This window comes from Phacochoerus africanus, chromosome 12 (assembly GCF_016906955.1).
Source record: "Phacochoerus africanus isolate WHEZ1 chromosome 12, ROS_Pafr_v1, whole genome shotgun sequence".
NCBI lineage: Eukaryota > Metazoa > Chordata > Mammalia > Artiodactyla > Suidae > Phacochoerus > Phacochoerus africanus.
Window position 1 is genome coordinate 18,295,524 of NC_062555.1, and position 26,552 is coordinate 18,322,075.

At 41.4% G+C, this 26,552-nt stretch overlaps 2 protein-coding genes across 6 annotated transcripts in view; one reads left to right on the plus strand and one right to left on the minus strand.

Annotated features, from left to right (window-relative positions):
- Window positions 1–20,355, minus strand: part of WDR26 (WD repeat domain 26) — a 39,467-nt gene extending 19,112 nt beyond the window's left edge. Inside the window, exons 1-7 of one of the 2 annotated variants that reach the window (XM_047755088.1) lie at window positions 19,362–20,355; window positions 17,354–17,453; window positions 17,197–17,253; window positions 11,203–11,339; window positions 7,735–7,832; window positions 5,935–6,091; window positions 1,698–1,836 (exon numbers count right to left, since the gene is read on the minus strand). In XM_047755088.1, coding sequence (XP_047611044.1) covers window positions 1,698–1,836; window positions 5,935–6,091; window positions 7,735–7,832; window positions 11,203–11,339; window positions 17,197–17,253; window positions 17,354–17,453; window positions 19,362–19,780 — 1,107 coding nt within the window. In that variant the 5' untranslated portion in view covers window positions 19,781–20,355. Of the gene's footprint in view, window positions 1–1,697; window positions 1,837–5,934; window positions 6,092–7,734; window positions 7,833–11,202; window positions 11,340–17,148; window positions 17,254–17,353; window positions 17,454–19,361 lie in introns of both variants that reach the window. The other variant, XM_047755087.1, reaches the window with a different exon arrangement.
- CNIH3 (cornichon family AMPA receptor auxiliary protein 3) overlaps window positions 20,208–26,552 on the plus strand; it is a 209,310-nt gene continuing 202,965 nt past the window's right edge. Inside the window, exon 1 of one of the 4 annotated variants that reach the window (XM_047755089.1) lies at window positions 20,208–20,528. In XM_047755089.1, the coding sequence (XP_047611045.1) occupies window positions 20,462–20,528 (67 nt within the window). In that variant the 5' untranslated portion in view covers window positions 20,208–20,461. The other 3 variants (XM_047755091.1, XM_047755092.1, XM_047755093.1) reach the window with 3 other exon arrangements.

Here is a 26,552-nt window from a genome sequence, read left to right on the forward strand (position 1 = left end):
CCCCTGGCTTGGGAACTTCCATATACTGTGGGTACAGTCAAAACAAAAAACAAAACAAAACAAAACCAACAAAAACAAAGCAAAAACCAACCCCAACCCCCAAACCCAAAAACTTTAGTGTGAGCTAGTATCATATCCTAATTCTAAATTTTGTCTTTTGTCTTTTTTAGGGCCGCACTGGTGGCACATGGAGGTTCCCAGGCTATCAGAGCTACAGCTGCTGGCCTACACCACAGTCACAGCAACGCCAGAACCAAGCCAGTCTGCAACCTACACCACAGCTCATGGCAACACCAAATCCTTAACCCACTGAGTGAGGCCAGGGATGGTACCCGAAACTTCATGGTTCCTAGTTGGATTTGTTTCTGCTGGGCCACAACAGGAACTCCCAGAAGGCAAAATAGTTAATGAGTCTTTTCTAATGAGTGACAGACTAGACATTTTTATTTTTATTATTCCTTTTTTTTTTTTTTGGTCTTTTGCCTTTTCTAGGGCTGCTCCCTTGGCATATGGAGGTTCCCAGGCTAGGGATCTAATTGGAGCTGTAGCCACCGTCCTATGCCAGAGCCACAGCAACTCGGGATCCGAGCTGCGTCTGTGACCTACACCACAGCTCACGGCAACATCGGATCCTTAACCCACTGAGCAAGGCCAGGGATCAGACCCACAACCTCATGGTTCCTAGTCGGATTCGTTAACCACTGAGCCATGACAGGAACTCCAATTTTTATTAATCTTTTTAATTGTTTTGTTTTTTATGGCCATGTCTGTGGCTAGGGGCCAAATCGGAGCTGCAGCTGTAGTCTATGCCACAGTCCCAGCCACACTGGCTCCAAGCCACATCTGCGACCTATGCTGCAACTTGTGGCAATGCCAGATCTTTAACCCACTGAATGAGGTCAGGGATCAAACCTACATCCTCACAGAGACAACGTCAGGTCCTTAACCTGCTGAGTCACCAATAGGAACTCCTGAATGGACACTGTTATTGAACTGTAAATCAAGTATTAACAAATATAACGAACTGGCAGAGAAATTAAGAGTGCTAGGTCTGGGAGTTCCTATAGTGGTTCAGGGGAAACTAATCTGACTAGGATCCATAAGGACACAAGTTGATCCCTGGCCTCGCTTAGTGGGTTAAGGATTCAGCACTGCTATGAGCTGTGGTGTAGGATGCAGACATGGCTCAGATCCAGTACTGCTGTGAGCTGTGGTGTAGGCCCGTGGCTACAGCTCCGATTCAACCCCTAGCCTGGGAACCTCCATATGCCTTGGGTGAGGTTCCCACCCCACCCCCTGCCCCCGCAAAAGAGTGGTAGGTCTGAAATAAAAATATCCCAGGGTTTAGGTCTAACTCTGCCATTTCCAAGCTGTGAGAACCTGGGCATTTAACTTTTATCTTGGTTTCCTCATCTGAAAACAGGAGGTATTTAGTACGTCACAGAGGTATTCAGATAAAACTAGAAAATGCACACACAGACTTAGTACAATCACTTAACACATAACAGTCAACAATTTTGGTATTTATATATATTAACTAAACAATGGAGAAAGAGACAAGACATGACAAAGATGACAAAAAATGCTCTTGTAAAAGAATGCTATTTAAATATGCATACTTAAAAAATTTATACTCCATCAATCAGATTAAAAATTACCTCTTTTTGCAATCTAAACACTCATACTGGAGTACATACCGGATCAACTTGCCATATGATAACTGTCGTATCTTTTGATCCTGTTGCTAGTTTAGTGCCATCATTAGAGAATTTACAGAACCAGACTTCATTACAATGCTCCGTAAGTATCTGCTGAGTATAACACGGGAACTGCCTCCTAAAACAAATAAGTTCACAAACAGTTATTCTTTTAAAATAGATTAAAAGTAATAAATAAAGAAAATGGTTAGACAATTGATGAAACTTCTTTGAAGATCAAAAACTTTCCAAATAAGATACAAGTGCATTTGTAAATCTTAAGAATATCTTAAATACTTAAGAATACCTTAAACAGGAGTTCCCGTCGTGGCTCAGTGGTTAACAAATCTGACTAGGAACCATGAGGTTGTGGGTTCGATCCCTGGCCTTGCTCAGTGGGTTAAGGATCCGGTGTTGCTGTGAGCTGTGGTGTAGGTTGCAGACTCGGCTCAGATCCTATGTTGCTGTGGCTCTAGTGTAGGCCAGTGGCTACAGCTCCGATTAGACCCCTAGCCTGGGAACCTCCATATGCCGCAGGAGCGGCCCTAGAAAAAGCAAAAAAGACAAAAAAAAACCCACAAAAAAACCTTAAATATATTAAATATTTAAGATATTCTCAAGTATATTTAAGTATAATATACATATTTAAGTATAAAATAAAATTAAATCTTGAAGTTTATATTTGGTTATGCTGAGAAAGAAATAACATTAGCAAGGCAATCTTAGGGGAAATCAGTAATCTAAAGTCTGCCTCAATTTATAATATTATTATTTTTCTCCCCACTTCTCAAGATTAAAGACAAAGTATGCATCCATGACAGGATTTTTGGTCTGATTAAGTCAACTCATAGAAATAAAAATTAATAATCAGGGATTCAGGTTTGTCTGTATAAGGGGGCTGGCATCAGGTTGTTCTAGAAGGAACAATATACCTTCATTTATATAAAAGCATCTTTGCATAACAAAAAGAATAGGCACTGCAGTCAGGCAAGTTTGGGTCAGAAGTTTTAGGGTCTTTCATTTAACCCCTCTGAGTCTCAGTACTCTCATCTATAAAATGAGATGAAGATACACCTAACAAGGTTCTTAGGGTTCTTCTAAGGATGAGAAATAAATCTAAAATTCCTGGAATGCAATAGCTATTCAAAAATGATTACCTGAAGACCTTCAAACAAGTGGAGAACACTAGCAATTACATCAAATTGAGGGTATATTTTCTCAGTTCAGCAATAAAGGGCACACAATATATATAACCACTCTAAAGATGATATATATGCTTGACACCCCCCACTTAGTGTCTTTAAAATCTACCCCTCGAGTGAAAACTCAAGGCTGACTCCTTGTAGAAACTGGGTAGATGGTAGTCTTTCATTGAGAGGGAATTCAAAGGGAAAAGCAGGAGTTCCCATCGTGGCTCAGCAGAAACGAATCTGCCTAGTATCCATGAGGATGCAGTTTGGATTCCTGACCTCGCTCAGTGGGTTAAGGATCTGTCATTGACGTGAGCTGTGGTGTAGGTCACAGAAGTGGCTTAGATCCCATGTTGTGTAGGCTGGCAGCTGGAGCTCCAATTAGAACCCTAGCCCGGAAACTTCCATATCCCTCGGGTGTGGCCCTAAAAAGAAAAGCAAAAAAAACCCAAAAAAACAAAAAAAACCCAAACCTGCAAAAAACAAAGGGAAAAGCAGACTTTGCAGGGATAGGTAAGAAGAGAGGGAAGATGTTACATTTATGGTACTTGAGCAATATTCACATTGTTGTATTGAGGTCTAAGGCTCAGGAGACAGTTCTATAGCTCTAGCTCAGATCTAGGAGTCATTAGGATCATGGAAGTAAACCTAAACAAGAAGAGTAGGGTGAGAAAAGACACACAGTCCTGGAACTCAAAATTAAAGGGACAGGGAAAGAGAAGGGGCCTGAGTAGCCAGGAGGAAAACCTAAGGTTTGGAAGTCAAAGGACAAGTTTCAAGGCAAAGTAGTCAAAAGCTATAGAAACGCCAATATATAAGCTGAAAAGTAGCCCCTGCATTGAATAAAGATGTTCTTCACCAACATCAGCAGTTTGGGAGCTGTGCTGGCTGCACAAACCCTAACGCTACAGAGAATCCACAGGGTGATGCAGCAGTGAGGAAGGGGAGAGTGTGAATGTATAGTGGGCAATTATTTTTAAGAAACTGGCTCTCCAGCAGAGGTGGAGGGTGGGTGGAGGGTACTGCTAACTAGAAAGAGCACAGAATCAAAGTTCTGATTTTAGAAGATTATAAGGAATCCTTTCTAATTGTCAATGCTTATTTCTGAGAAGCAAGAACTCTTTTATTTCTACGTAAAATTGCGGAGTGCTTTCTATGCAGGTTTATAGGTGCACAGAAAAAGCCAGACTATATATTGTCCATCATTTACTTTCACAGGTATTGGTATAGAAATTAAAGCACTTAAAATCAGAGATCATGTTCTCATACTTTTCAGTTTCCGAATGGGAAGGTAAGCTTTGAACTCACTGATACCTCACAAACCATAAAGACTACCATAAATATCTTTCAATACATCACTGAACCAAAAAAAAAAAATTTGTTTCACGATTGCTTTAACACTGATCTCAAATTTGCTAATGGGGCTATAAAATATGAAACCATATACCCACCACCGCTTTTCTGGCCTCACCTTCTTGGCATGTGGAAGTTCCTAGACTAGGGATCGAAGCCATGCCACAGCAGTGACAATGTCAGATCCTTAATCTGACATTGATCTTTTAATCTATTATCTCCTTCTACCTCTATTCAACTTAAATGAAAAGACTTAAAAACTGGCATAAGTCGGAGTTCCCGTCGTGGTGCAGTGGTTAACGAATCCGACTAGGAACCATGAGGTTGTGGGTTAGGTCCCTGCCCTTGCTCGGTGGGTTAACGATCCAGCGCTGTCGTGAACTGTGGTGTAGGTTGCAGACGCGGCTCGGATCCCGCGTTGCTGTGGCTCTGGCGTAGGCCGGCGGCTACAGCTCCGACTGGACCCCTAGCCTGGGACCCTCCATATGCCGCGGGAGCGGCCCAAAGCAATAGCAAAAAGACAAAACAAACAAACAAACAAAAAAAAAATGTCATAAGTCAGTCAAAGAACAATGTTAACATAAAAAGGGATCAAAGAAAAGGATCTCTAATTACTTTCTTTTATAACTTTTAAAAAACAAGTCTAAGATAAATAAGACTTAAGTGACTTACGGATGGCCAGTAGTTCAAACATTATTACCATTTTTTAAAATTGCAATGGGGGAGGGTGAAGTGAGAATTCAATTACCTATTAAAGTAGTTTATGCACAACTAAAAGATTATCTTAAATCAGAGAGCAAAGGTGTACATGTACATAATCTTTATGGTTATTCAGAAGCTCCTCGTTTTTCCAAAGTCCTCACACTTATACACTTTTGTTCTTCCTATTCATGTTACTTTCAGCAGTTCTTCGATGATCTTTGACAAAAGAAACTGAGCATGTGCACAGCAGCTGTTATGTTTGGTTCACCAGACCCAAATAATTTTCTTCCTGGAGTTTAAAAGATTTCACAATTTGTTTTTCAGGATCTTAAAAACTAAAGCTCTGCTAAAATTTTGGAAATCATCAAGACAGTATGGACGTTTTTACTCAAAATACTCCTAACAAAAGTGAAGCCTGAATTCTTACAAATTAAATTATGCAGATGGGTAGGTATGACAACAAAACACAAACCAGAAAGTTTTAATAATAATAATAATACCTGTTATTCTAAGCATTTTTAGTTTAAAGTCACCTTTAACTAAAAAGCAGAACCCTCCCTTATAAAAAAAGTATTTCCGTGATCTTTATGGGCAGAAAATAACTTGAGCCCTAGTTAAGACAGCCATAATATCCAGGAAAAAAAAAAAAATCATTAAGTCATCTCTGGCATCCAAGGACAGTAAACACTTGGATCACTTACAAATCCTTAAAAAAATGGCCAGGTACGGAAAATGACCAACCAAACCCACAGACAAGAAAAGGAAAAATAGGCTTTCCAGCTTCAGTTTAAGGTATGGTTTCCTATACGAACATATACAAATTTCTCTTAATTGTTAACTCCAGTAGTTCTAGCTGTACTTGTGAAAGCTAAAGCAAACATGAATTGTTTTTACAGTGACAGGATAAAAAACAAAAAAACATTTAAATAAAATTCATAAGTGAGTCTGTAAAATGTTAGCCTACTTTAGAATATAAGAAGTTTTCCTCTTACCTACTACAAACATGATCTATAAGCAGAGACACAGAATCTAGATTATTATCAAGTTTGGTATTGTGATATAGGCACCGATCCCTTTGTAGTTCCACCGCCTGCCGCAGGAGAGTCTGTAAACGCCGTGGGGGAAGCATCACTGATGGTGGTAAATAGGCTTTAATAGAAGGTATTTTAAAAAAGAGAAATAAAAAAAAAAATTAAAAAACCAAAACAGTATACTTCATTTAAGACAAATGGCTCATCTGCTGCTGCACTTGCCCCTACACTACAACTACCGTGTCCCTTTTAAAGAGAGCAGTTCTGGGTGATGTGATAACAACATGTGAGCTTTATAGAATATTTGTCCACAGCTATGTTGCCACTGGAATGAAATATATTTGGGTAGGAGAGATTTAATTTTATGTGGATTTCCTAAAAAACAACAAAAACCCAAGGACAAAAACGCAACAAAAAATAAAAAGGCAGTGATAATGAAAAGAAAGTCTAAAGATAATTGTGTCCCAGAGGGAGACCAAGCATCACTACAAGTATAAGAAAAATCTCCACTTAACAAAGAGCAAGCCAAAATGTTAAAACAAGTTCCAAGTGCCATCAAATCGCTTCTAACATCAAGGATACTATGAAAATTCAGGGAATAGCTGGTGTTTTGATTACGGATTCCAATCCTTCAATGCCTAGTACCTCCTGAACCAAATGGTTTTCTGATTCTTAGGCTCTCCACTCCCACCTCAACATGAAAATACTAATAAGGCTTAACCAGAGAGGGAAAGAGGGTCTTTTATTATAAACATGTGGCAAAAAGAAAACCCCTACTCTAATTTGAAAGTTATATAAAATATCTGGAGGGAGAGTAAAGCAATTTACCTAAAGAAATCTTGGTCTCACCACTGAAACCAACAAAAAACAGGCACAGCTCAGAGACATCGTGGTCTTGGTTCCAGACCACCACAAGAAAGTACATATAAAAGTTGTGTTCATACTACACTGTAGTGATTAAGTGTGTAATAGCATTATGTCTAAAATAATGCACAAGCCTTAATTAAAAAACACTTTATTGCTAAAAAATGCGAATCATCATTGATAACTCAGGGTTGCCACAAACCTTCAATTTGCAAAAAATGCAGTCTCTATGGAGTTCCTGTCATGGCTCAGCGGTTAAAGAACCCAACTAGCATCCATGAGGATGCGGGTTCAATCCCTGACTGCACCTGGTGGGTTGAGGATCCGGCACTGCTGTGGGCTGTGGTGTAGGTTGCAGACATGGCTCGGATCTGGCATTGCTATGGCTCTGGTGTAGGCCGGTGGCTATAGCTCCAACTGGACCCCTGGCGTGGGAACCTCCTTACGCTATAGGTGTGGCCCTAAAAAGACAAAAAAAAAAAAAAAAAAAAAAAGCAAAAAGCAGTATCTGTGCATTTGAAAGGGAAATAAAGTGAAGTGCAATAAAATGAGGTCTGCCTCTCTCTAAAACACTTGTGGCTTAAAGCTGTGGTTTACATATTTTTTTTTCTCTAACCACAGCTTTTCCCCCAAACAAAATCTTAAGGGGTACATCACTGCATAAAGGAAATGAAAGGAGAACTGCTCTGGGACCAGCATCCTCTCACTCTCTCCTGAAGATAGCTTAGACTCCATGGTGAAATGCGAAGCCTCCGGTTCAAAAGGTCTCTTAATGGACCACCACCCCCAAACTCCTTCTATATAACCAACATTCAATAAGAGTATGTCTAGACACAAGTCTTCCTAATTAATATTTCTAAGAGAAAACATAGCAACACCAAAAATTAATTCTCTTACTCTGAAGTTTGTCCAACAGTTTGGATCGGGAAGCTGTTCCTTTGCCTTCCCATTCTGCTTTTGCACGTAGGTCTTCTGCATGGCTACACATCAGATACCTAAAAATACGAAAGAGAAAGCACCAAATATCAAACCTTTTTCTTTGGATTAAATGTTAATTGAAAAATACTGAAAAATACTGATTATACTTTGGATATCTAGTTTTTTTTGTTTGTTTGCTTTTTAGAGCTGCACCCGTGGAATATGGAAGTTCCCAGGCTAGGGGATTGAATCAGAGATACAGCTGCCATCCTGCACCACAGCCATACTGGATCCCCAATCCACTGAGTGAGGCCAGGGATCGAACCTGCATCCTCATGGATACTCATAGGATTTGTTTCCACTGCGCCACACGGGAACTCCTGGATATCTAGTTCTTACTAAGAAATAATACCAAGAAGAAATTTCTACAGTGGACCCAATTCATTAATACAACCTGGCACCTGGATATAATTACTAAAATGCAATATAACAGTAATAGCATAATAGATAATATTATCGTTATGCAATTTATTAATGGAATATATTTTTATACATATTGTTACGTATCACCACACATCTGTAGCTTTTATTGCGTGCCAAGCTCTGTTCCTTTTTTTTATTTTTATTTTTTGTCTTTTTGCCCTTTCTTGAGCCGCTCCTGAGGCATATGGAGGTTCCCAGGCTAGGGGTCTAATCGGAGCTATAGCTACCGGCCTACGCCAGAGCCACAGCAACGCGGGATCCGAGCCACGTCTGCGACCCACACCATGGCTCACGGCAACGCCGGATCCTTAACCAACTGAGCAAGGCCAGGGATTGAACCCGCAACCTCATGGTTCCTAGTCAGATTTGTTAACCACTGTCCCACGATGGGAACTCCCCAAGCTCTGTTCTTAACTAAGCACTCAATATATATTACCTGACTTAATGTAGGTTAGAATTCTGTGTGAAGTAAACACTATTATTCTATTTTTATAAATGAGGAAACCAAGGCACACAAAGCTTAAGGAGCTGGCTTACGGTTGAGAGGCAAAGTAGGAAAATGAACCCAGGCACTACAGCTATAGCACTTGCTCTTAACCACTATGTTGATTTAATAGCTCAAGAGTAAAACAAAACTCAAAAAACAAAACCCCCAAAAAAACCCTTCAAAGATATTTATACTAAGTTAATTTAACAAAAACAACATACCTTCACAGTTTATCACAGATGCCATAAAAAATGGTATAACTGGATAATAATCCTTGTGTCATCTTGTGAAAGGTACTGAGATCCCAAAGCCGAACATTTGGGAACTGTTCTCACTATATGTGCCGAAGGAGGCAGAAATGCTAATTCATGGATTCTGGAGAATACACATGAGGGCCCCCTGCTGGAAGAGTGACCTTAAGCTGGTTCAGGCTCTTGTCGAAGAACAGGCTTTCAAGTAAAACAAGTGAAGGCACTATTCAAACATGGAGACAAGACCCGGCAATAACTCTATTTCGTCTGGTACTCTGGCCTCAGACCAATCTGCTCTTCTCATGTGTAGACAGGGTATTAAGTAGGGTAGTGAGGATTAAATAAGATCGAGTATATGAAGTCCTTGGTCTACTATCTGGAATACAGGTAGAGTTTAATAAATGATAACAGAAGTATCTTGAGCATCACCTCCTCCCTTATTTTGGTCTTTTTAGGGCCATACCTGCGGCATATGGAAATTCCTACGCTAGGGGTCAAATCAGAGGCTACACCACAGCCGCAGCAACGCCAGATCCAAGCCACATCTGTGACCTATGCCACAGCTTATGGCAATGCTGGATCCTTAACCCACTGAGCGAGGCCAGGGGTCAAGCCTACATTCTCATGGATACTAGTCGGGTTCTTAACCTGCTGGGTCACAACGGGAACTCCCTCTCCTCCTTTTCTTAACTGCATACTGCATTTAGTACCTAAATAATTTAATAGCCTCTTATCCAACAGCAAAACTACTTATTCCCTCGCTATTTACTAGATAAATAGTACCTTAGCTGATGAGAACTTACTTTTTAGTAGTATGAGTAATTAGACTCACAAAATCCCATAAAAAAAAGTTGGACCTGAAAAAAATTTGGTTTCTAAAATAATGTTTTGGGGAGTAAAATTTATTATCAATTTTATAAAAAATTGTTTTTAAAATTTTGGGAAAGTTACCTGTGAGTGCTTCTGTTTCCTTCTGAAAAATACACATTTATACCTTAAGGTTTCATATAAATGTCTGTTTATGGGAAGTATGTGGTATACAGCTCAAAGGACCTTGGAATGAGAGGAAGAAACCCTGGATTCTGATGTCAAGTCTACATCTTGTCATCTCTGGGCCACTTCCTTATGTGAGTAATACATGTCAAAAAATAAAAATGCAAGGATGAGGCTTAAGTTTGTTGTTGTTGTTGGAAGTACTGGGGAGAAGGTCTTACCATTTACTGAAATGAGGACAACTAGAGCAGCAACAGGTTTGTGGTGGGGAGCTTGGTGGGTAGACCGACAATGGGAATCAGGAATTTTTGCTCTGAATATATAACTTTGAGATACCCATTAGACATCCAAATGGAGACTGTGGAGTAGACTATTAGATATATGCAGTGGGAGTTCAGATGAGAGGGTAAACTTAAGAGCCACTGGCATACAGATGGTATATGAAGGCGTGGTACAGAATGCGATTACCTAGGAAATATGTGTGGACAGAGATAAGATGGGGGTTCAGAACCAAGGCTCTGGGCACGCTAACACTTAAAGGATAAAATGAGATTGTGTATATAAAACACTTAACAAGGACCAGGTATATGACAAGCACATATTAAAACATAATGTATGCATGCATCAATTCTAGAAACTTCATTGCTGGAGTTCCCATTGTGGCTCAGCAGAAACGAATCTGACTAGTATCCATGAGGATGAGGCCTCACTCAGTGGGTTAAGGACCTGGAGCTGCGGTGAGCTGTGGTGTGGGTCGCAGACATGGCTCGGATCTGACATTGCTACGGCTGTGGTGTAGGCTGGTGGCTACAGCTCCTATTGGACCCCTAGCCTGGGAACCTCCATATGTCAAGTGTGGCCCCAAAAAGACAAATAAATACATTAAATAACATTTTAAAAAAAAGAAAGAAAAGAGACTTCATTGCTTATTGTTTTTATAGACGATTAGGCCACAGGGCTTTTAAAGATTATGAAATGACACTTCACTGTCAATACATGTTTCTTTTCCCTTTCACGCATTTAAATATCTCTGTATCCTAATATAGAAAGCTTCCTAGGATGACAAAAATAGTTTGTACACACATTAGTGAATTTATCCAAACAAATATTACCCAAGAATTTAGCAATACTCAGATCTTGGGAGAATGCTAAAAGAAATGTAACTTTGGAATGGTGACCTTGATAAAAATACCTCCTTCATCAACCTGGAGTCTAAGAGCTGAGATTGCTTACCCACTAAGAACATGAATGCGCTCTGTATTGTATTTCAGCGGTGTCAATTCACAGCGTAGAACCTGAAGTGCCTCCAGGACCTTGCCATCCTCCAGGTATTCCAGGTACTTCTGCTGCAGCAGCAAAAACTTCATCCTCTGACATGACAGAAAGCAGCAGTCAGGGGAAAAAAGTTGATGGAAGTTTCAGAAAATGTTTGTGCCTAAACAGAACAGTAGAAACCATTCTACTATGCCCTTTGAAAATAATTTTTATAAAGCTTTAAAATGACTCAAAATATTCTGGTTGAATAGGGTCACAGCAGATTAAATGTGACCCTATTGCTCATTTTCACATTTTAACAAAACTCTCCTTTGAACAAATAACTTCAAATTAGATAAGATTATTACTGACCAAAGCATCAAGACAGGAAAAAATTAATTCTTCCCTCAAAGCACTAACCTAGAATTTTATCTCTTGTGTGAAAATGTATAACTATTCCCAGTATTCTAAATTTGCTTTCTAAAAAGTGTGACTTTTATGACAGGCGTTGGGGGTTTCATGCAACAAGTTTTTAAAAGATGAAAAACCAGTTAATGGAGGAATTATTTGAAAGCTACAATGTGAAAGGAGGACTAAGTAGACCAGAAAGGAGAACTGGAGCCCTGGGTCAAAGTTACAAAGTGTCAGATTTTGGCTTATAAGAAAGAAATATTCAGCAGCTGGACTAGGGTTGGTGTGCAAAGCACTGAGTTCCTCTAAGGTAGACATGCACTCATTCTCTCTAGGTGACAATAAAAGGATGCTTACAATAGAAAGCTGAACTCAAAGATCTTTGTGTATTGGTAACAATCTGATCATTGATGCATTTCACTATGAAGCACAATTATTAGCAGGTTTTTCTTTCCAAAGTATAAACCACTGCCAGCCTACTGTGAAGCCATTTCACATTTAGTTTTTTCTGAAATATGTTTAGGGTTAATCTTTTTATTTATAAATATTTTTATGTATTCTTTTCTTTTGTGTGTGTGGTTTTTTTTTTCCTTTTTATGGCCCCGCTTGCGGCATATGGAAGTTCCCAGGCCAGGGGTTGAATCAGAGCTGTAGCTGCCAGCCACAGCCACAGCCACAGCCACGCCAGATCTGAGCCATATCTGCGACCTAAGCTTAAGGCAACACTGGCTCCTTCACCCACTGAGCGAGGCCAGGGATCGAACCTGCATCCTCACATAGACAGCATCAGGTCCTGCTGAGCCACAATGGGAACTCGATGTTCCTTTCATCTAATACCTTACTTTTAATTTGAAAGTGATCATCATACTTTTAGAAGCTTTTTGCTAGACAAAAGAGTTTTACAAATATTAAATTTGGAAATTCTTTCAAACCCTAATCCTTATTAAGGACCACTGCTTGGAGGGGTTTATTTATCACATCTGCTACTTGTGGCCTAATATTAAGCCAGGCAACTGATGCAGGTAGAAAAGTTAGTAGGTAGAAAATGTTAGTCACACTTAGAGATCCCAGGAATATAGAGGTAAAGATCTCAAATACATTTAAAAGAAAACCCCAAATGACAACCTTTTCTTCTTCAGTAGGATGCTTCCTTTAAAAATATTAAAAATATATTGACAAAAAACTGTGTAGAAAAAATATCATTTACTTACAAAATTGAAAGCATAATGAATTGCTCTATAAGACTTTCTATTAGGGAGTATTCAGAAGGAAGGCATAATCTACAGGCTTATAAAAAGGGTCTCTTTCGAAAATAAACACATTAACACTCCCATATGAGTTAAGCAGGCATTAAAATACACCTTTTATAAGATTATACTGCTTAAGTTCGGTAATAATCTAATCTTAAATCTATAGCCAAGGAACAAGAGAAAAAACTTCAAATTATGAGATAAACTCCTACAACTCTAGAAAAACTTCAAATTATCAGATAAGCTCCCATAACTCTTATCAAATCTTATGCATAGATTAACTAATGAATGTTTCAGAAATAGGCTACCATGATGCCCTGATACATGCTGCTATACATGTAACCTAATGTTAACCTCTAGATGTCAAATAAAAAAAAAATACTCTGAAGTCCATCAGGTGACAAAAACCCCACGAAAGTCTAAATAAAACATCTAAAATCAAAGGATTTTATAATTTAAAGTTATTATGGATATTCTCACCATTTTACCATCTGAAAAAAACTTCAGCTCTTTATACAATGAAGTTCACAGATTTCCATTTATCAAATACTGCTAAGCGGTTTCATTCTACCTAGCGTTTTTGATTCCAACTTGAATATCATTTAGTTGCGGAATTTCTTCATTTACATGCCATTGGCAGCATGTGTATTAAATTTCTTCACTGAATTTTCTTAGCCAAGTGGGAATTTGGGGGAAATTTTTGTGTGCTTTAATTCAGGGCAAGTCTTTATTTTTTGGGTGTCAATCATTAGGTCCTATGCACATCATCCCCTTCCCCATTCCAATGTGTGTAGGGACAGTGCTCCAAATGCTAGTTCCCCCTTATTTTCCCATCAAGATCCGACTAGAACACGTTACTCTCTCTATGGAGCAGAGTCAGGGCAGGAGAGGAGAGGAAGGCAGACTCGAACTTTTGAGAGAAGCCAATGTAAACATGTCTTTCTGTCCATGCAGGGAATGCTATGAAAGCAGCAAGAACATTTCTCCATGAGTCATTCTGCCCAGATTAAGACAAAGAATATCCTCAAACAGATATCAATTCCTGGTAGTGTGCTTGGCAACTAATACGCTGCTGGCCAAGAACAGCTAGAGATTTCGTTGAGAAAGAAAATGTTTATTCTCCTAAAAAGCAATTTAAGTATTTGAACCATATGCTAAAGATGAAAAAATAAAACTATATTTTACTTTTCAAAACTTGAAGCACAAAAATGTAAAATACAATTTCAAAAAAATGAACATATTTCACAAATGATATTAATTACTGACTACAAAATTTAAAGAATCAGGCAAAACTGAAGTTTTTAAAAAGACCACAAGCTTCTTAAATGAAGAAGGGAAAAAAAAAAAAAACAGGTTGAGAAAATAAACTCTCCTTTGTATCTTTCCCCAACTCCTAATTAGAGCTCTACTAAGAGATTATTCCTGGTCTCTGGTAATTTTTCAGCATCTTTGGGCCGGGCAGTAATTCTCTTTTTTACTGTCTAATAAAAACTTGAAATTGATAAGTGACTGGGATACCTTCAAAGACAGTTCACGTGTTAAATCATGCTATTGCCCCCCTCACCCCCAGCATCCTACCCAATATTTGGATTGTTTTATCACTTCCTCCTGTTTAATTACATTGAACTCAATGTGAAGTTCTGAAACTCAGAAGTTATCCTCAGGAAGTCTGGTTATCACGGGCAACCTCCTAGCTTAGTAGTGGTTCTGACTAACTCTGGAATAAGGTTATAACCAAGTTATAGCAATTAAATCATGACTCAGAGGGAAGAGGAAATGAATTATATTTAAACCATGGCTTTCAAAACTCCTATTTGACTTTAAAATATACTAGCAAATTTTTCTATAAGTTAATATTTGAACAATTTGGTAAGCATATTTCTATTATATTAAAATAAGACTCAAACATTTTTAGACATATAAATTTTCTGTGTTATTAATCTCAAATACCCACCCAAATTCCCCAGACATGGCTAGGCATATTTGAACCCAAACTAAAATATGTTGACTTATAGGCTCAGCTTCCAGAAACTCCAGAATAAATTCTGCTATTCCTAGTATCATTGGACTAGAAACCATTTAAAAACATGGGAGATGGGAGAGAGAGTATCTTAGGTCAATAAAAACCTTCAGATTTTAAAAAGTAAATACAATTTTGGTCTAGACTAAGTTATCAAATGTGTCTGGGCATACAACTCAAATAATTACGTTAAAAAAAAAAACAACTCCAAATACCTGTCTCCTAAGCTATTATTACAAATTTATGCTTACATTAGATTATCTTCTGGAGATGGAGTGGGGGAGAGGAGTAAATCTAAACACAATTAGGTGCAAAAATGCTGACCCAAATCTTTAAAAGCAATTGATTCATTAAGGTTTAAAGTGAAATAAAGTTGGAACCCCTTTCTTTGTATAAATACCTAAACAGTTTGATGGTGGGAGGCTCAGCCAGAGATTTAATCTTCATCTCTTATTAGATCCTAGAATGTCCTATAGACTGAACAGGCTGTAAAAAGAAAGGATTTCTCCTTATTATCTACAACTACCTTTCTTCCGTTTACACGTTGCTTCTACTGAAGATTTCTAATGAAATAGTTATAATCTAAATCCAATACAGAAGTCTCAAATTACTATAAACCATTAAGAAAAAAAGTGAGCCTATTAATAATTTTTACTAGTAAATTACAGGTATAATTTGCATGAAGCTTAAAAAAGGAAAATGATCCTCCAAGAAATCACACGCTTATTTTAAAATAATCCCTGGACAAGTTCTTTATGGTCACCGTACAAGCAGTGCTAGCTTGTCCAATGGGAAAAGAACCCAATTCTTATTTTTGGTCTTTAATTTTCTTAATATTAAGAGTCCCCTTTCATTCTCTCAGAGCTGAACAATTTATGAAAAGCTGCCCAATTAAAATAGACTTAGGGCTTGTTTTTGGCATTTTTTTTTTTAAATCCCAACCATATTGATTGGGGTTTAGTTACTAGAAAATTTGCAATCCTTTTGAATGTAGATATTTATTTAGGCTTCTGTTTTTTCATTTTTAAAATGTACCACAGAATTATTCCATGAGTTAATTTATTATCAGGCAGCAGATTCAATAGTAAGTTCAAAGTTTTAGTATTTTAAGTACATACTGTAAAAAGCCCATGAAACACTAAATTATCAATTTAAATGAATTTGTTCATATTGGCTGCTCCCCTTAGTTCACCTGAAGTTCATTCTCTAGGGTTATATTTTTGTACAAAATTATATTAAGAATTTGAAAACTCTTTTATAATTAAGATTAAAAAAACAAAACAAAACCCAAAACAGAAAAAGGAGGCTCTATGAGATTTAGAGACAAAAGTAGAAAGATTAATGTTTGACCCAATTTAAAAAAATCAAAATGTAACACTCATTTACTAATATTTAACAAACAGCTGGTTTCCCTACTTCACTTCCTATTTGCTTTCTTTCCCTCCCCCACCAGACAGGAAACTGCTTTTGACAACAAATGAATCAGCTAGAAGTTAAATAGCCAACAGCCAGCAGCTGATTCTTCACGGTTTCCAATCACAAGGACTTAAAAAAAACTTATCCCCTCCTCTCCCTCACCAACATCTACTGAAGAATTAAAGCCTATTAGTATAAAAGATTCATTAAGATTTATGAGCGAGCTAACAGGTTAAACTACTAAACTGATCTTGTCGGGAAATAAGGCCAGTAAGCAGAGCCCAGTGGTCAAATTTGCATACAAACCCTCTACCAGTGATATATTTTCTACAATCTTTGACACTGTCAATTCACACAACTGGAATGCAAGAATGGAAAATGGTGAGCACACCAATGGAATTGGTTTGAATTAACTATAATTCCCAAAGATTAAAAAAAAGAATTAATGTGTCAGCTACTTAAGGCTATATGGATATACATATACCCAAATAATTTTCTTTATCGGTGCCATTTAGTATTTTAAATATGAAAGTATGATTTATCTCTGATTCTATAAATATAAAATGTTAATTGCACTGAAAGCATAAAGATCTTCCAATATAATTCGGTAGAAGCTTAATTTATAAACTAGGTTCAAATGGCACATTTACTAAACATGATTTTAGAAATATAAAACTGAAACTTTGAAACATCAATACTCATCCTAGTTTACAAATTTAATTATATGAAAGTTAAGGCCTTATCTTTTATAAGAGGCAGAAGCCTAGAGTTATCAATAACCTACTAAAATAAGCATAAATGTGAAACTAAGAACAAAAGTGTATTTACCACAATTATTCCCAACAACGTTTGAGAGATTTCAAGTGCGCCTCTTACCACAATAGCATGAGGAGAATGCACTAAAGGCTTTAGTTCATTCAGGTCATTTTCTGCCTGCAAAAATTGGTATAAGAGAAAAACAGAAATGTCACAAAATGCACAACAAATATATAATTTTAGCAGCAGTTACACAGCTCTATATGCCCTACTTTACCTTATCCCAGTCTCCTTCCATGACATGATTTCGGAATTTGGTAGCAGAAGGATGTTCTAAACGACATCCTGACTCTTGCATGAGAAGATCAACAGTCTGGCTGCAGGAGAGATACAGTGTAAAAAAGACCTGACCAACTTTAGGGTTTACTCTTCCAAACAAACTACTGTCCATGAAAACAGTTGCAAAAGTTCTTAACCTAACCAAGCTAATCTCTCAGTGAAGAAAAAAATAAATACTTTTGATGTGCTTGGCTAAACAAACTTGATTTTTCAAACTGCCATCTATGTTCACATCTAATCAAGTCAAAAACCTTCTCGAAACCAGAATCAAAATAAATTCTTCCTACTTTTAACATTTAATGCCTTTAATGAAGTGTAAAATTTCTTAAAATGTGCTGTAACCAACCGGTTTTTTTTTTTAAAAAATGAAAAACGAGGATCTACATACTACATTACGATAAAAATTTAGTTTCCACACAAGGTGATGGAGATGACCTGTGTTTGGTAAGAGCCTTACATTCAGAGATTAGGTTTGCAAAGAAATTCTAATAGGTCAATCGTTAAAATTAAAATAAATCCAGCATCAAAAATCATTCCCTTTCTCTCTATACTAAAAATAGCAAATTTACTATGGTGTAGGTTCCAAACAGTCACGAGTTATTTCCTCCTGCTGCTGTCAGCTTGCTTCTTGTCTCAGTAATGTGTTCAGTTAGCATTTACAAAAATCTGTTTTCATACTAATCCTTCTCCTTAGGGAACAAAGCGAAATCTTCCTCCGATATGTTTCCTTCAGAACTTAAAGGATTCACCAAATGTGGTTTCTTCCATCGGATATTTTGAGATCTAAGAATCTTTGTCAGTCTTACATATCTGTTTATGTTTCAATGCTTTCTTATTCAGCTCCACTTATTTTTCAGCAAAAGCAGCGAGCGCAATAATCTGCCTGAGAATCAAAATACTTATGTCACTTTAAAAAAGTGCTCTTTCTCCTCTCCCCAGAACAAATCTATAAATCCAAAAATACACATAGGGGAGCCTGAGAGCTTATTTTAATCTATGCTTTGAAGCTGGAAACTGACTGATGCACGTTGTTCCCCAGCCTCATTCTGTCTGGTTTCGTCCTCCATCCAGCTCCACCGCACTCCCACCAATCCTACCTTCCACTCATCTTGGTTTCTTTGTGTGTATACAGAAAGGGGGTTCTGGGCCAAGGTCGTCTACTTTCACCCTACTTAGGGACACAAGGCCATTTCAACTGTATTTGAAAATAAATGATTCACCAGCTCTGATGTCCCTTTTTTAGAGGCAATCACCTTCTTGGTAACACACTGGGACCTCAGACAAGTTCGCGGTAGGCCTCTTGTGTACCCACGTATACACACACACACCACACACACACACACACACACGGGCCTTTAAATGACATCAACATGGTATCTTTCTTCATTATTCCCATCAGATTTATTCAGCAGTCTCCTTCCAAATTATCCCAGCCCCTCAGTTCCCATAAACACTTGTAAGTGATTGTCTTTCCTGATTGGTAGTTGGCCTGGGTAGTCTGTCACGGTTGGGGGTGGGGAGGTGTCCCACAAAAATGCCTCTGAGATATACTTGAAAAACAAATCCTCCAAGGTTCATTATTTCCACCAGCTCTAATCCACCCCTCCCCCAACACATACAGAGACACACTCCCGCATCTGTCTTTATTGACAGACAATTAAGCGCTGAAGGTGTGCAGGGAGGGGTGAATCTTTGGGTTTCTACGCCCCCCAACCCCCAACTGCCTGTCTCCTCTCGCAATTTGTCAGGCTGATTGATTTTCTCTTATTTCCCTTCAGGTCGGCTCCTCCTCCCCGGTCAGCCCGGCTGAGCTGCGTCCTCCTGTGTCCTGGGCCCTGCGTGCCCAGCAGTAATTCTCCCGTTGCCTGAGCTCTTTCCAGCACCCCCTCCCCGCCAGCTTCCGTCCCTCGGTCCGTCCACACCGGCGGCCTGTAAGGGATACTTACTTGAGCCCTAAGCCATTCAAGTGCTGTCCTATTAGCCTAATGACATCCTCATCTGACTGGGAGAGCCGCTTCTTCTTCTTGAGGCTGCTGCCCAGTTCTGGGGTGGCCAGCGAAGAGGAGGCGGCGGTGGTGGCAGCGGCAGCTGCGACGGTGGCGGAGGCTGCGGCGGCGGCCCCGCCGGGGACCCCGTTATTGACATTCAGGCTGTTGCTATTGTTGCTGGCGGCGGAGGGGGCGGAAGGCAGGAGCCCATTGGCGTGGGCCAGGTCCCCCGCGGACGACGACGACGAGGGGGACGATTCCCCGTTCTGGGCCGACAGGCAGGCGAGTTCCTGGGTCTGTCCCTGGCCCCCGCCGCCCCCTCCTCCGCCGCCGCCGCCGCCGCCTCCTCCTCCTCCTCCTGCCCCGTTGGCCTGCATGATGCTGCCGCTGACCAGGCTGTGGCCGCTACTCCGGTGGGCGACGGCAGCGGCGGCGGAAGGGGCAGCAGCCGGGGGGAGTCCCACCACTACCACCACGGAGGAGGAGGAGGAGGAGGACGACGACGACGAGGACGAGGACGACGAGGACGGAGGGGAGAGGCCTGCTCTGCCTGCCGAGGCCCCGGGCTCTCCTGCTCCCTCCGCCGCCGAGGCTCGGGGTTTCTTCCGCGGGGGCGGGGAGGCTCCGCCGGTGTCCGAGTCGGAGGAGGAGGAAGCGGAGGCCAGAGTTTCCTCGCCGAGAGAGGCCGTGGTGGGAAGCCGGTGGGGCGAGGAGGGGGAGGGGAGGCGGGGGCCGGGGAGAGGGTCGGGGTGAGGGGGGGCCGGGGAGGCGGGGAGGGGGTCAGGGTAAGGGGTGAGAGGAGGGGGAGGAGGAGGGGGAGAAGGAGGATCCGGGCCCTTTCCCCCCCCCCTCCCGGAGGCAGCTCGGGGTGCGCGGCCCGGGGGTCGGGCCGGGGGGCGCCGCGGGGCGGCTGCGGGGGCGCGGGGCCCGCCGCTGGGCTGAGCCCCGGCGGTGGCGGCGGCGGCGGCGGGCGGCAGCGGAGGCAGCTGCCGCCTCTGTCCTCGGGTCCGCTCCGCTCTGCTCCCTGGTGTGTTGATTCTTCCCCCAGCTGCTGCCTAATGGAGTCCAGGCGCTCGCGTCACAGGAAATGCCTATACTGCCCTCCTCACTCACTTCCGGTGGCAGGTATGGAACCTATAGGGGGCCTGTCACCCGGCACGTGCGCCGGGGGCCGGCGGGGCGGGAGGGGAGGGAGGCCGGCGGGCCGGCGGGGGCCGACCCCGACCCCGACCCCGACCCGCCCTGCCCCGGGGCCCGGGCCTGGCCTGGCCTGCCAGGCCTTGCCCCCGGCGCCCTGGCGGGGCTGCCCGGGCCGGGAGTAAGTTGGTAACCGCCGTCCGAGGCCGGGCGTGCACAGCAGGGCCGCGTGTGCGAGAGTGTGCGTGTGTGCCTCGGAGTGACCTAGAAACGTCAGGTGTGCGGAGGGACTGCAGATTCTCCATCCCCGGCCGAAGACCGGGGGCGAGCAGGTGGTGCGGTTTTGTCAGGAGAACTTCCAGGCACAGGGCTGCGGCAGCCCCTGTCGACTCACTTAATGGTAACCAGGACTGGCCAGCTCTTCATTTCGGTGTGGAAAACTGGAATTTCCACGGCCCAAATGCTTGCGCCCGGGCCGTCTCGGGAGGTTTGAGATGATGAGCCTACGAGACTCTGTGCTCCACCCCGGGAAGGTGGAAAAATGGGTAAAAGCTGTGTGTGAATGGAGACCAGGAGTCACAAAACGGCTGTGGGTGTAGAGAGGCGGGGAGGGACTGTGCCGAGGGCCTTGCACTCGTTTTTAGCTCGTGCCCAGCACCTCCTTCTCCTTTCCAGTTGCCTCTTGAGTCACTGCCCGGTTTAGGCAGCAGTAATAGAGACCAAGCAGTTGCATCCAAAGCGGGCATCTTAAGGGGGCTTGAGATGCAGGCTCGAAATTTTTAGGTGAAATAGGAGGCTTCAGTGTCACTGTCACTTACCCATTTCTCTGGATGTAGAAATGCAGCGGCAAAGAGCTGGGCTGAATCTTGATTATTGGTGAAGAATCTACATTATCTAGGTATTTATATGTAGGTGGTTGTTGGCATAGGCACTTGATATGTATACATATTCTCAGAATTTTAAAAAATCTTTCTCTGAAGTAGTTTTCCTATAGAAAAAATAGACTCAGCTAAAACATCTTACAGCTCTGAAATTTACAATACCAATAGCTCAAGGGAACTTTGAGGCCTTTGGTTACTTTTCAAATTTAGAAAAACAATTAAAAAAATAATGCTTATGAGAAACTATTAAAGAATCCTGAGCTCTATTGATCTTCAGACTGGAGGAAGGGAGAGGAGAACCAATGCAAGATCCGACAGAGATTCAGCTTTTAGTCTCATCTCTTAAATATGCTTCCAGGTGGCAGTGTAATCGTGAGGTGACTCACATGCGATGTTTTTATTCACCTGAGACAGACCTGAGCTCTAGCTAAGGTTCATAGGGCACTGCCACTGTATCCAGCAGAGCCTGAATTACTAGATAGTTAACACTTCAGAGCTCCCTATTTGTATATTAACTTTAGACAGCCTTATTATTGAGTGTCGTTGTTCTTTATACAAATTAAATTTTGCAAAGCCATTTATAGTAATTTATGAGGCCCATAGCAGCATTGAGGACAAGCTTCTGAATAAAGTCTAGAGCTTTCATAAAGGAAACAATTACTTAGTGGTAGCCACAGACGAGGCTCACACTTCATGAACAAAAGGAAAGGACGGGAGGAAAAAGAAACTGGCCTAAGTTGGTGTCTAAATTCAATACGCATATCCCAGCTTTTCTAGATTTTATGAGACGGAGACTGCTCTTAGAGAATTCTGAATTTATGAAGTCCGTGAACACACACGTTTTTCTCTAAGCTAAAATGCAGCTGGAGACCCTGTTGTCTGAACTCTAGGTGTTTTTTCTTTTCCAGCCACCCCCATGGCATTTGGAAGTTCCTGGGCCAGGGATCTCATCTGAGCAGGAGCTGCAGTCTATGCCACAGCTGCAGCAATGCTGGATCCTTAACCCACTGTACCACAGCAGGAACTCCCGAACTCTGGGTGTTTTTAAGAGCCAGCTTTCAAGTCCATGTGCAGATGAAAAATTCTGAAATCCTACTTTGTTCACACTCAGAAACCTTCAGTAATATTCAAGTCACCTGCAGGATACAATCCAGTTTATCTTGCCCCCCACAAACTGACCTCAGTCTTTCTGAGTTTCTCTCTTCTATGCCCTTTATAAAGTCTTCACTGCTGTCCCCCACATTTGCTGGGCTCATTTCTTCCGAGTCTGATCACACCCCCAACCTTGTCTCTGCCCTTCTGATTCAAGACTTGGCTCATTTTTCACCTCCTCAGGGGAGCCTTTCCTGACTACCAACCTCCTCACTGTCCTTGTGAGTATCATTTATCCAGGCTTCCAATTTTGATGGCCGCTTGTCATGTAATTTTTAACTTGCCAAGACCCCTTCTCCGAGTCAACAGACAGAAGACTTTTCTAGACTGCCATCTCCCTGATTTACCTTCCCCTTTTCCTCCTCCTCCTCCTGGAAAAGACTGAGATGGATTTATGAATAAAGGTTTAAGCTGTCTTTTAGGGGGAAAATTGAACGTATATTTAGGTATTTGACTCATTTAACTTCATTTCTGTGCTATTTTAACAGGTCTTTATATGGCCAACACTGTGCTAGATTCCAAATAAGTGGCAGCTTATTGTCATAGAGTTTTTTTTTTTTTTTGCTTTTTAGAGCTGCACCCATGGCATATGGAGGTTCCCAGGCTAGGGGTCTAATCGGAGCTACAGCTGCTGGCCTATACCACAGCCACAGCAACTCGGAATCCAAGCCACATCTGTGGCCTACACCACAGCTCATGGCAATGCCGGATCCTTAACCCACCGAGCGAGGCCAGGGATTGAAATGGCATCCTCCTGGCCACAAAAGACTTAGAGGAAAAAAAAAAGCTAGAAAGGGGAGTTCCCATTGTGGCTCAGGGGGTTATGAACCCAGCTAGTATCCATGAGGATGTGGGTTCAATCTCTGGCCTGGCTCAGTGGGTTAAGGATCCGGCATTGCCATGAGCTGTGGTGTAGGTTGCGGACTTGGCTTGGATCCTTGGATCCTGCGTTGCTGTGGCTGTGGCTGTGGTGTAGGCCAGCAGCTGCAGCTCCAATTCGACCCCTAGCTGGGAACTTCAATATGGCGCAGTCCCTTTTTTAAAAAAGAAAAACAGCAACACCAACAAAAAAACTAGAAGGGACTGTTATTCTTCTGTTGAGGTTTTAAGTTTGGTGTCTCAACCTGGTACTTAGCAGCAGCAGTATTATTCAGTTTATTACATTTCTATTAAAAGAGGTAGTTTTCAGGATCTCAGGTATCCCTGAGAGAGACATATTTCTATTTACATCTCTAGCTTCATTGCTTTGTTTGGGGTTCTCAAATTGGCAAGCTGGCCTTGCTGCACTTGGGTGGGCTTGGGGGAGTTCAGGAAAGAGCACTGTTCTTGGAGTCAGAACTCTTAATCAACTGATTGACCTTGGGCGAATCATTTAACTTTGCTGCCCTGCAGGCGTTTCATGAATGAAGTGAGGATCAAGGCACCAGCCTGCCTGCCTCAGAGAACTGATCTGTGAGTCAAATGAGATGTCAAATAGAACAGATATTTGGAAAAGACTATCTTGAAAGGTTTCGAAATATAACCTTAATCCGCCATCATTTCAAAGAGGATTTGAGAAAATTAAGTGCAAAGATATAAAATGATTTTAGAATTATTAATATTTCTGAGCTGTGGACTCTAGTCACATTTTAACCCCGGCTCTGCCACTCAGCTGTGTTTCTGTGCACCTCTAGCCAGGCAGACAGCTAGCTATTGTGTTTCATATTGGTCTTCCACGAGCGGGGAGTTTTCGATACCTGTATAATAGAGTGCAGAGCACAGTAACCTGGCAATTTTACCCCCTGTTCCAAGCGTGTCTCCCCAGCACTTGCTTATTCTCCCCCTTCGACAAACATTCCGCTCATGCCACAAGCATCCAGTGTCCTCCTGTAAGTGGGGGAGGGCTGTCACACCCGATGGATCTAAGTGCAGGGACAGGAGCCTTATCCTCAGAAGTATTCACCTTCCTCTCAGCTGAATACCATCCTTTTCTCCAGATTGTTCTTTTCTCACCACACAGCTGGAATAGACCGCTTGGAGGAGCTTGTTCTTGCTGCACTGACTGTAACAAGATGCATGTAATACACTAAGATGTGTGTCCAAAGATATTCAGTGTGTGTGCAAAGATACTCACTGAGGCATTGCTCGTAAGAGAATGTGGTCACCATGATGTAGAAATAGTATCGGGATATATTAAGTAAAAAAATGCCTGTAACAAAACAAAGTGCATATATGATTCATTTTGGTAAATACATGAGTATATATGCATTCGTTAGTTTTTCTGGTAGGATAGAAAAGCATAAAACAGTGGTTTATTTTGGGTAGAAGGACTGGGATGGTGAGGAGGGAGGTTCTTATTTTTTCTATTTGGTACTTTTCTGCGTGTTTACAGTTTTCACTGCAGTAAGGTATTTTGTTTTGTTTTTTCTTTTTGGCCATACCTGCAACATGGGGAAGTTCCTGAGCCAGGGTTGAACCCTCATCATAGCAGAAACCAGAGCCTCAGCAGTGACAATGCCAGGCCCTTAACCCCCTGTACTACCAGGGAACTCCTTGTATTTTTTTTTGTGTCAATAGGAGTTATTTGGATTTTGCTTTTTTGTGTTAATAAGTGTCTTGTTTTTGAAATTCCCATTGTGACTCAGCAGGTTAAGAACCCGACTAGGAACCATGAGGTTTTGGGTTTGATCCCTGGCCTTGCTCTGTGGGTTAAGGATCCAGTGTTGCCGTGAGCTGTGGTGTAGGTCACAGATGTGGCTTGGATCCCGTGTTGCTGTGGCTATGGTGTAGGCCAGCAGTTGCAGCTCTGATTTGACCCCTTGCCTGGGAACCTCCATATGATGTGGGTACAGCCTTAAAAAAAAAAAAAAAAAGTGTTATGTTTTTAACATACACTCAAGAGAGTTCTCTCGTGGTCTAGTGGTTAGGATTCAACCCTTTCACTGCTGCAGCCTGGGGTTCAATTCCTGGTCCAAGAACTGAGATCCCACATCATGCTGCTAAAGAGCCCCCCCCCAAAAAAAATGTACCCTCAAAAACTATCAAAATATTCATGAAAATTTCATCATGATAAAAACATGCCAGGTAAAGCAGTGTTGTGTATAGTTTATGACGTTAAATATATTTACTTTTTATTTTTATTTATTTGTTAGGCACATCTATGGCTCACAGAAGTTCCGGGGCCAGGGATCAAACCCGTGCCACAGCAGCGACCTGAGCCGCGGCAGTGATAACACCGCATCCTTAACCTGCTGAGCCTCACGGAATTCCTCTCCTTGCTTTTTAAACATCTCCTTCTTTCCTTCACCTGCACCTCCTGTGTTCTCAGACTGCTCGCTCTGCACATAGACACCCTCATATCTCACTTGGTTAAATTCATCTGGGGAATAAAGGGCAAAAAGACATTCCTATTGAAAAGTAGATAAATAATTAATAGTCCCTAGAGTCCTTGGACAGCAGGTCCTTTGGGCAGTCTTCCTTCTTCTCAGGTTCACATATGCTGTTCATCCCTACAGCGCTATGATAATCCTAAATAGTAGTCAATGGGAAAGCATAATTATGATTGTTAACAAACTCTAATTATTATAAGATAATACGTTTTCTGATTAGATAAGCACAGCCCATATAGAAGTAATGGTCTCATGACTAGACTTTTAAAAATTAAAAATGGGTGTTCTCTTGTGGCACAGTGGGCTAAGGATCCAGCCATGTCACTGCAGTGGCTTGGGTCGCTCCTGTAGTGTGGGTTCAATCCCTGGCCCAGGAACGTCTACATGCCATGGGCGTGGCCAAACAATAAAATAAAAAATCTAAAGGCTGTAGTAGGTGATTATTCATAAAATTCTAAAAAAACAAAAAACAAAAAACTTTTGGAAGAATCTCTGCACTTCAATTAATTTTATTTTAAAATTGTTCTCTTTCGGGAGTTCCTCTCGTGGCACAGCAGTTAGCGAACCTGACTAGCATCCATGAGGACTCGGGTTCGATCCCTGGCCTTGCT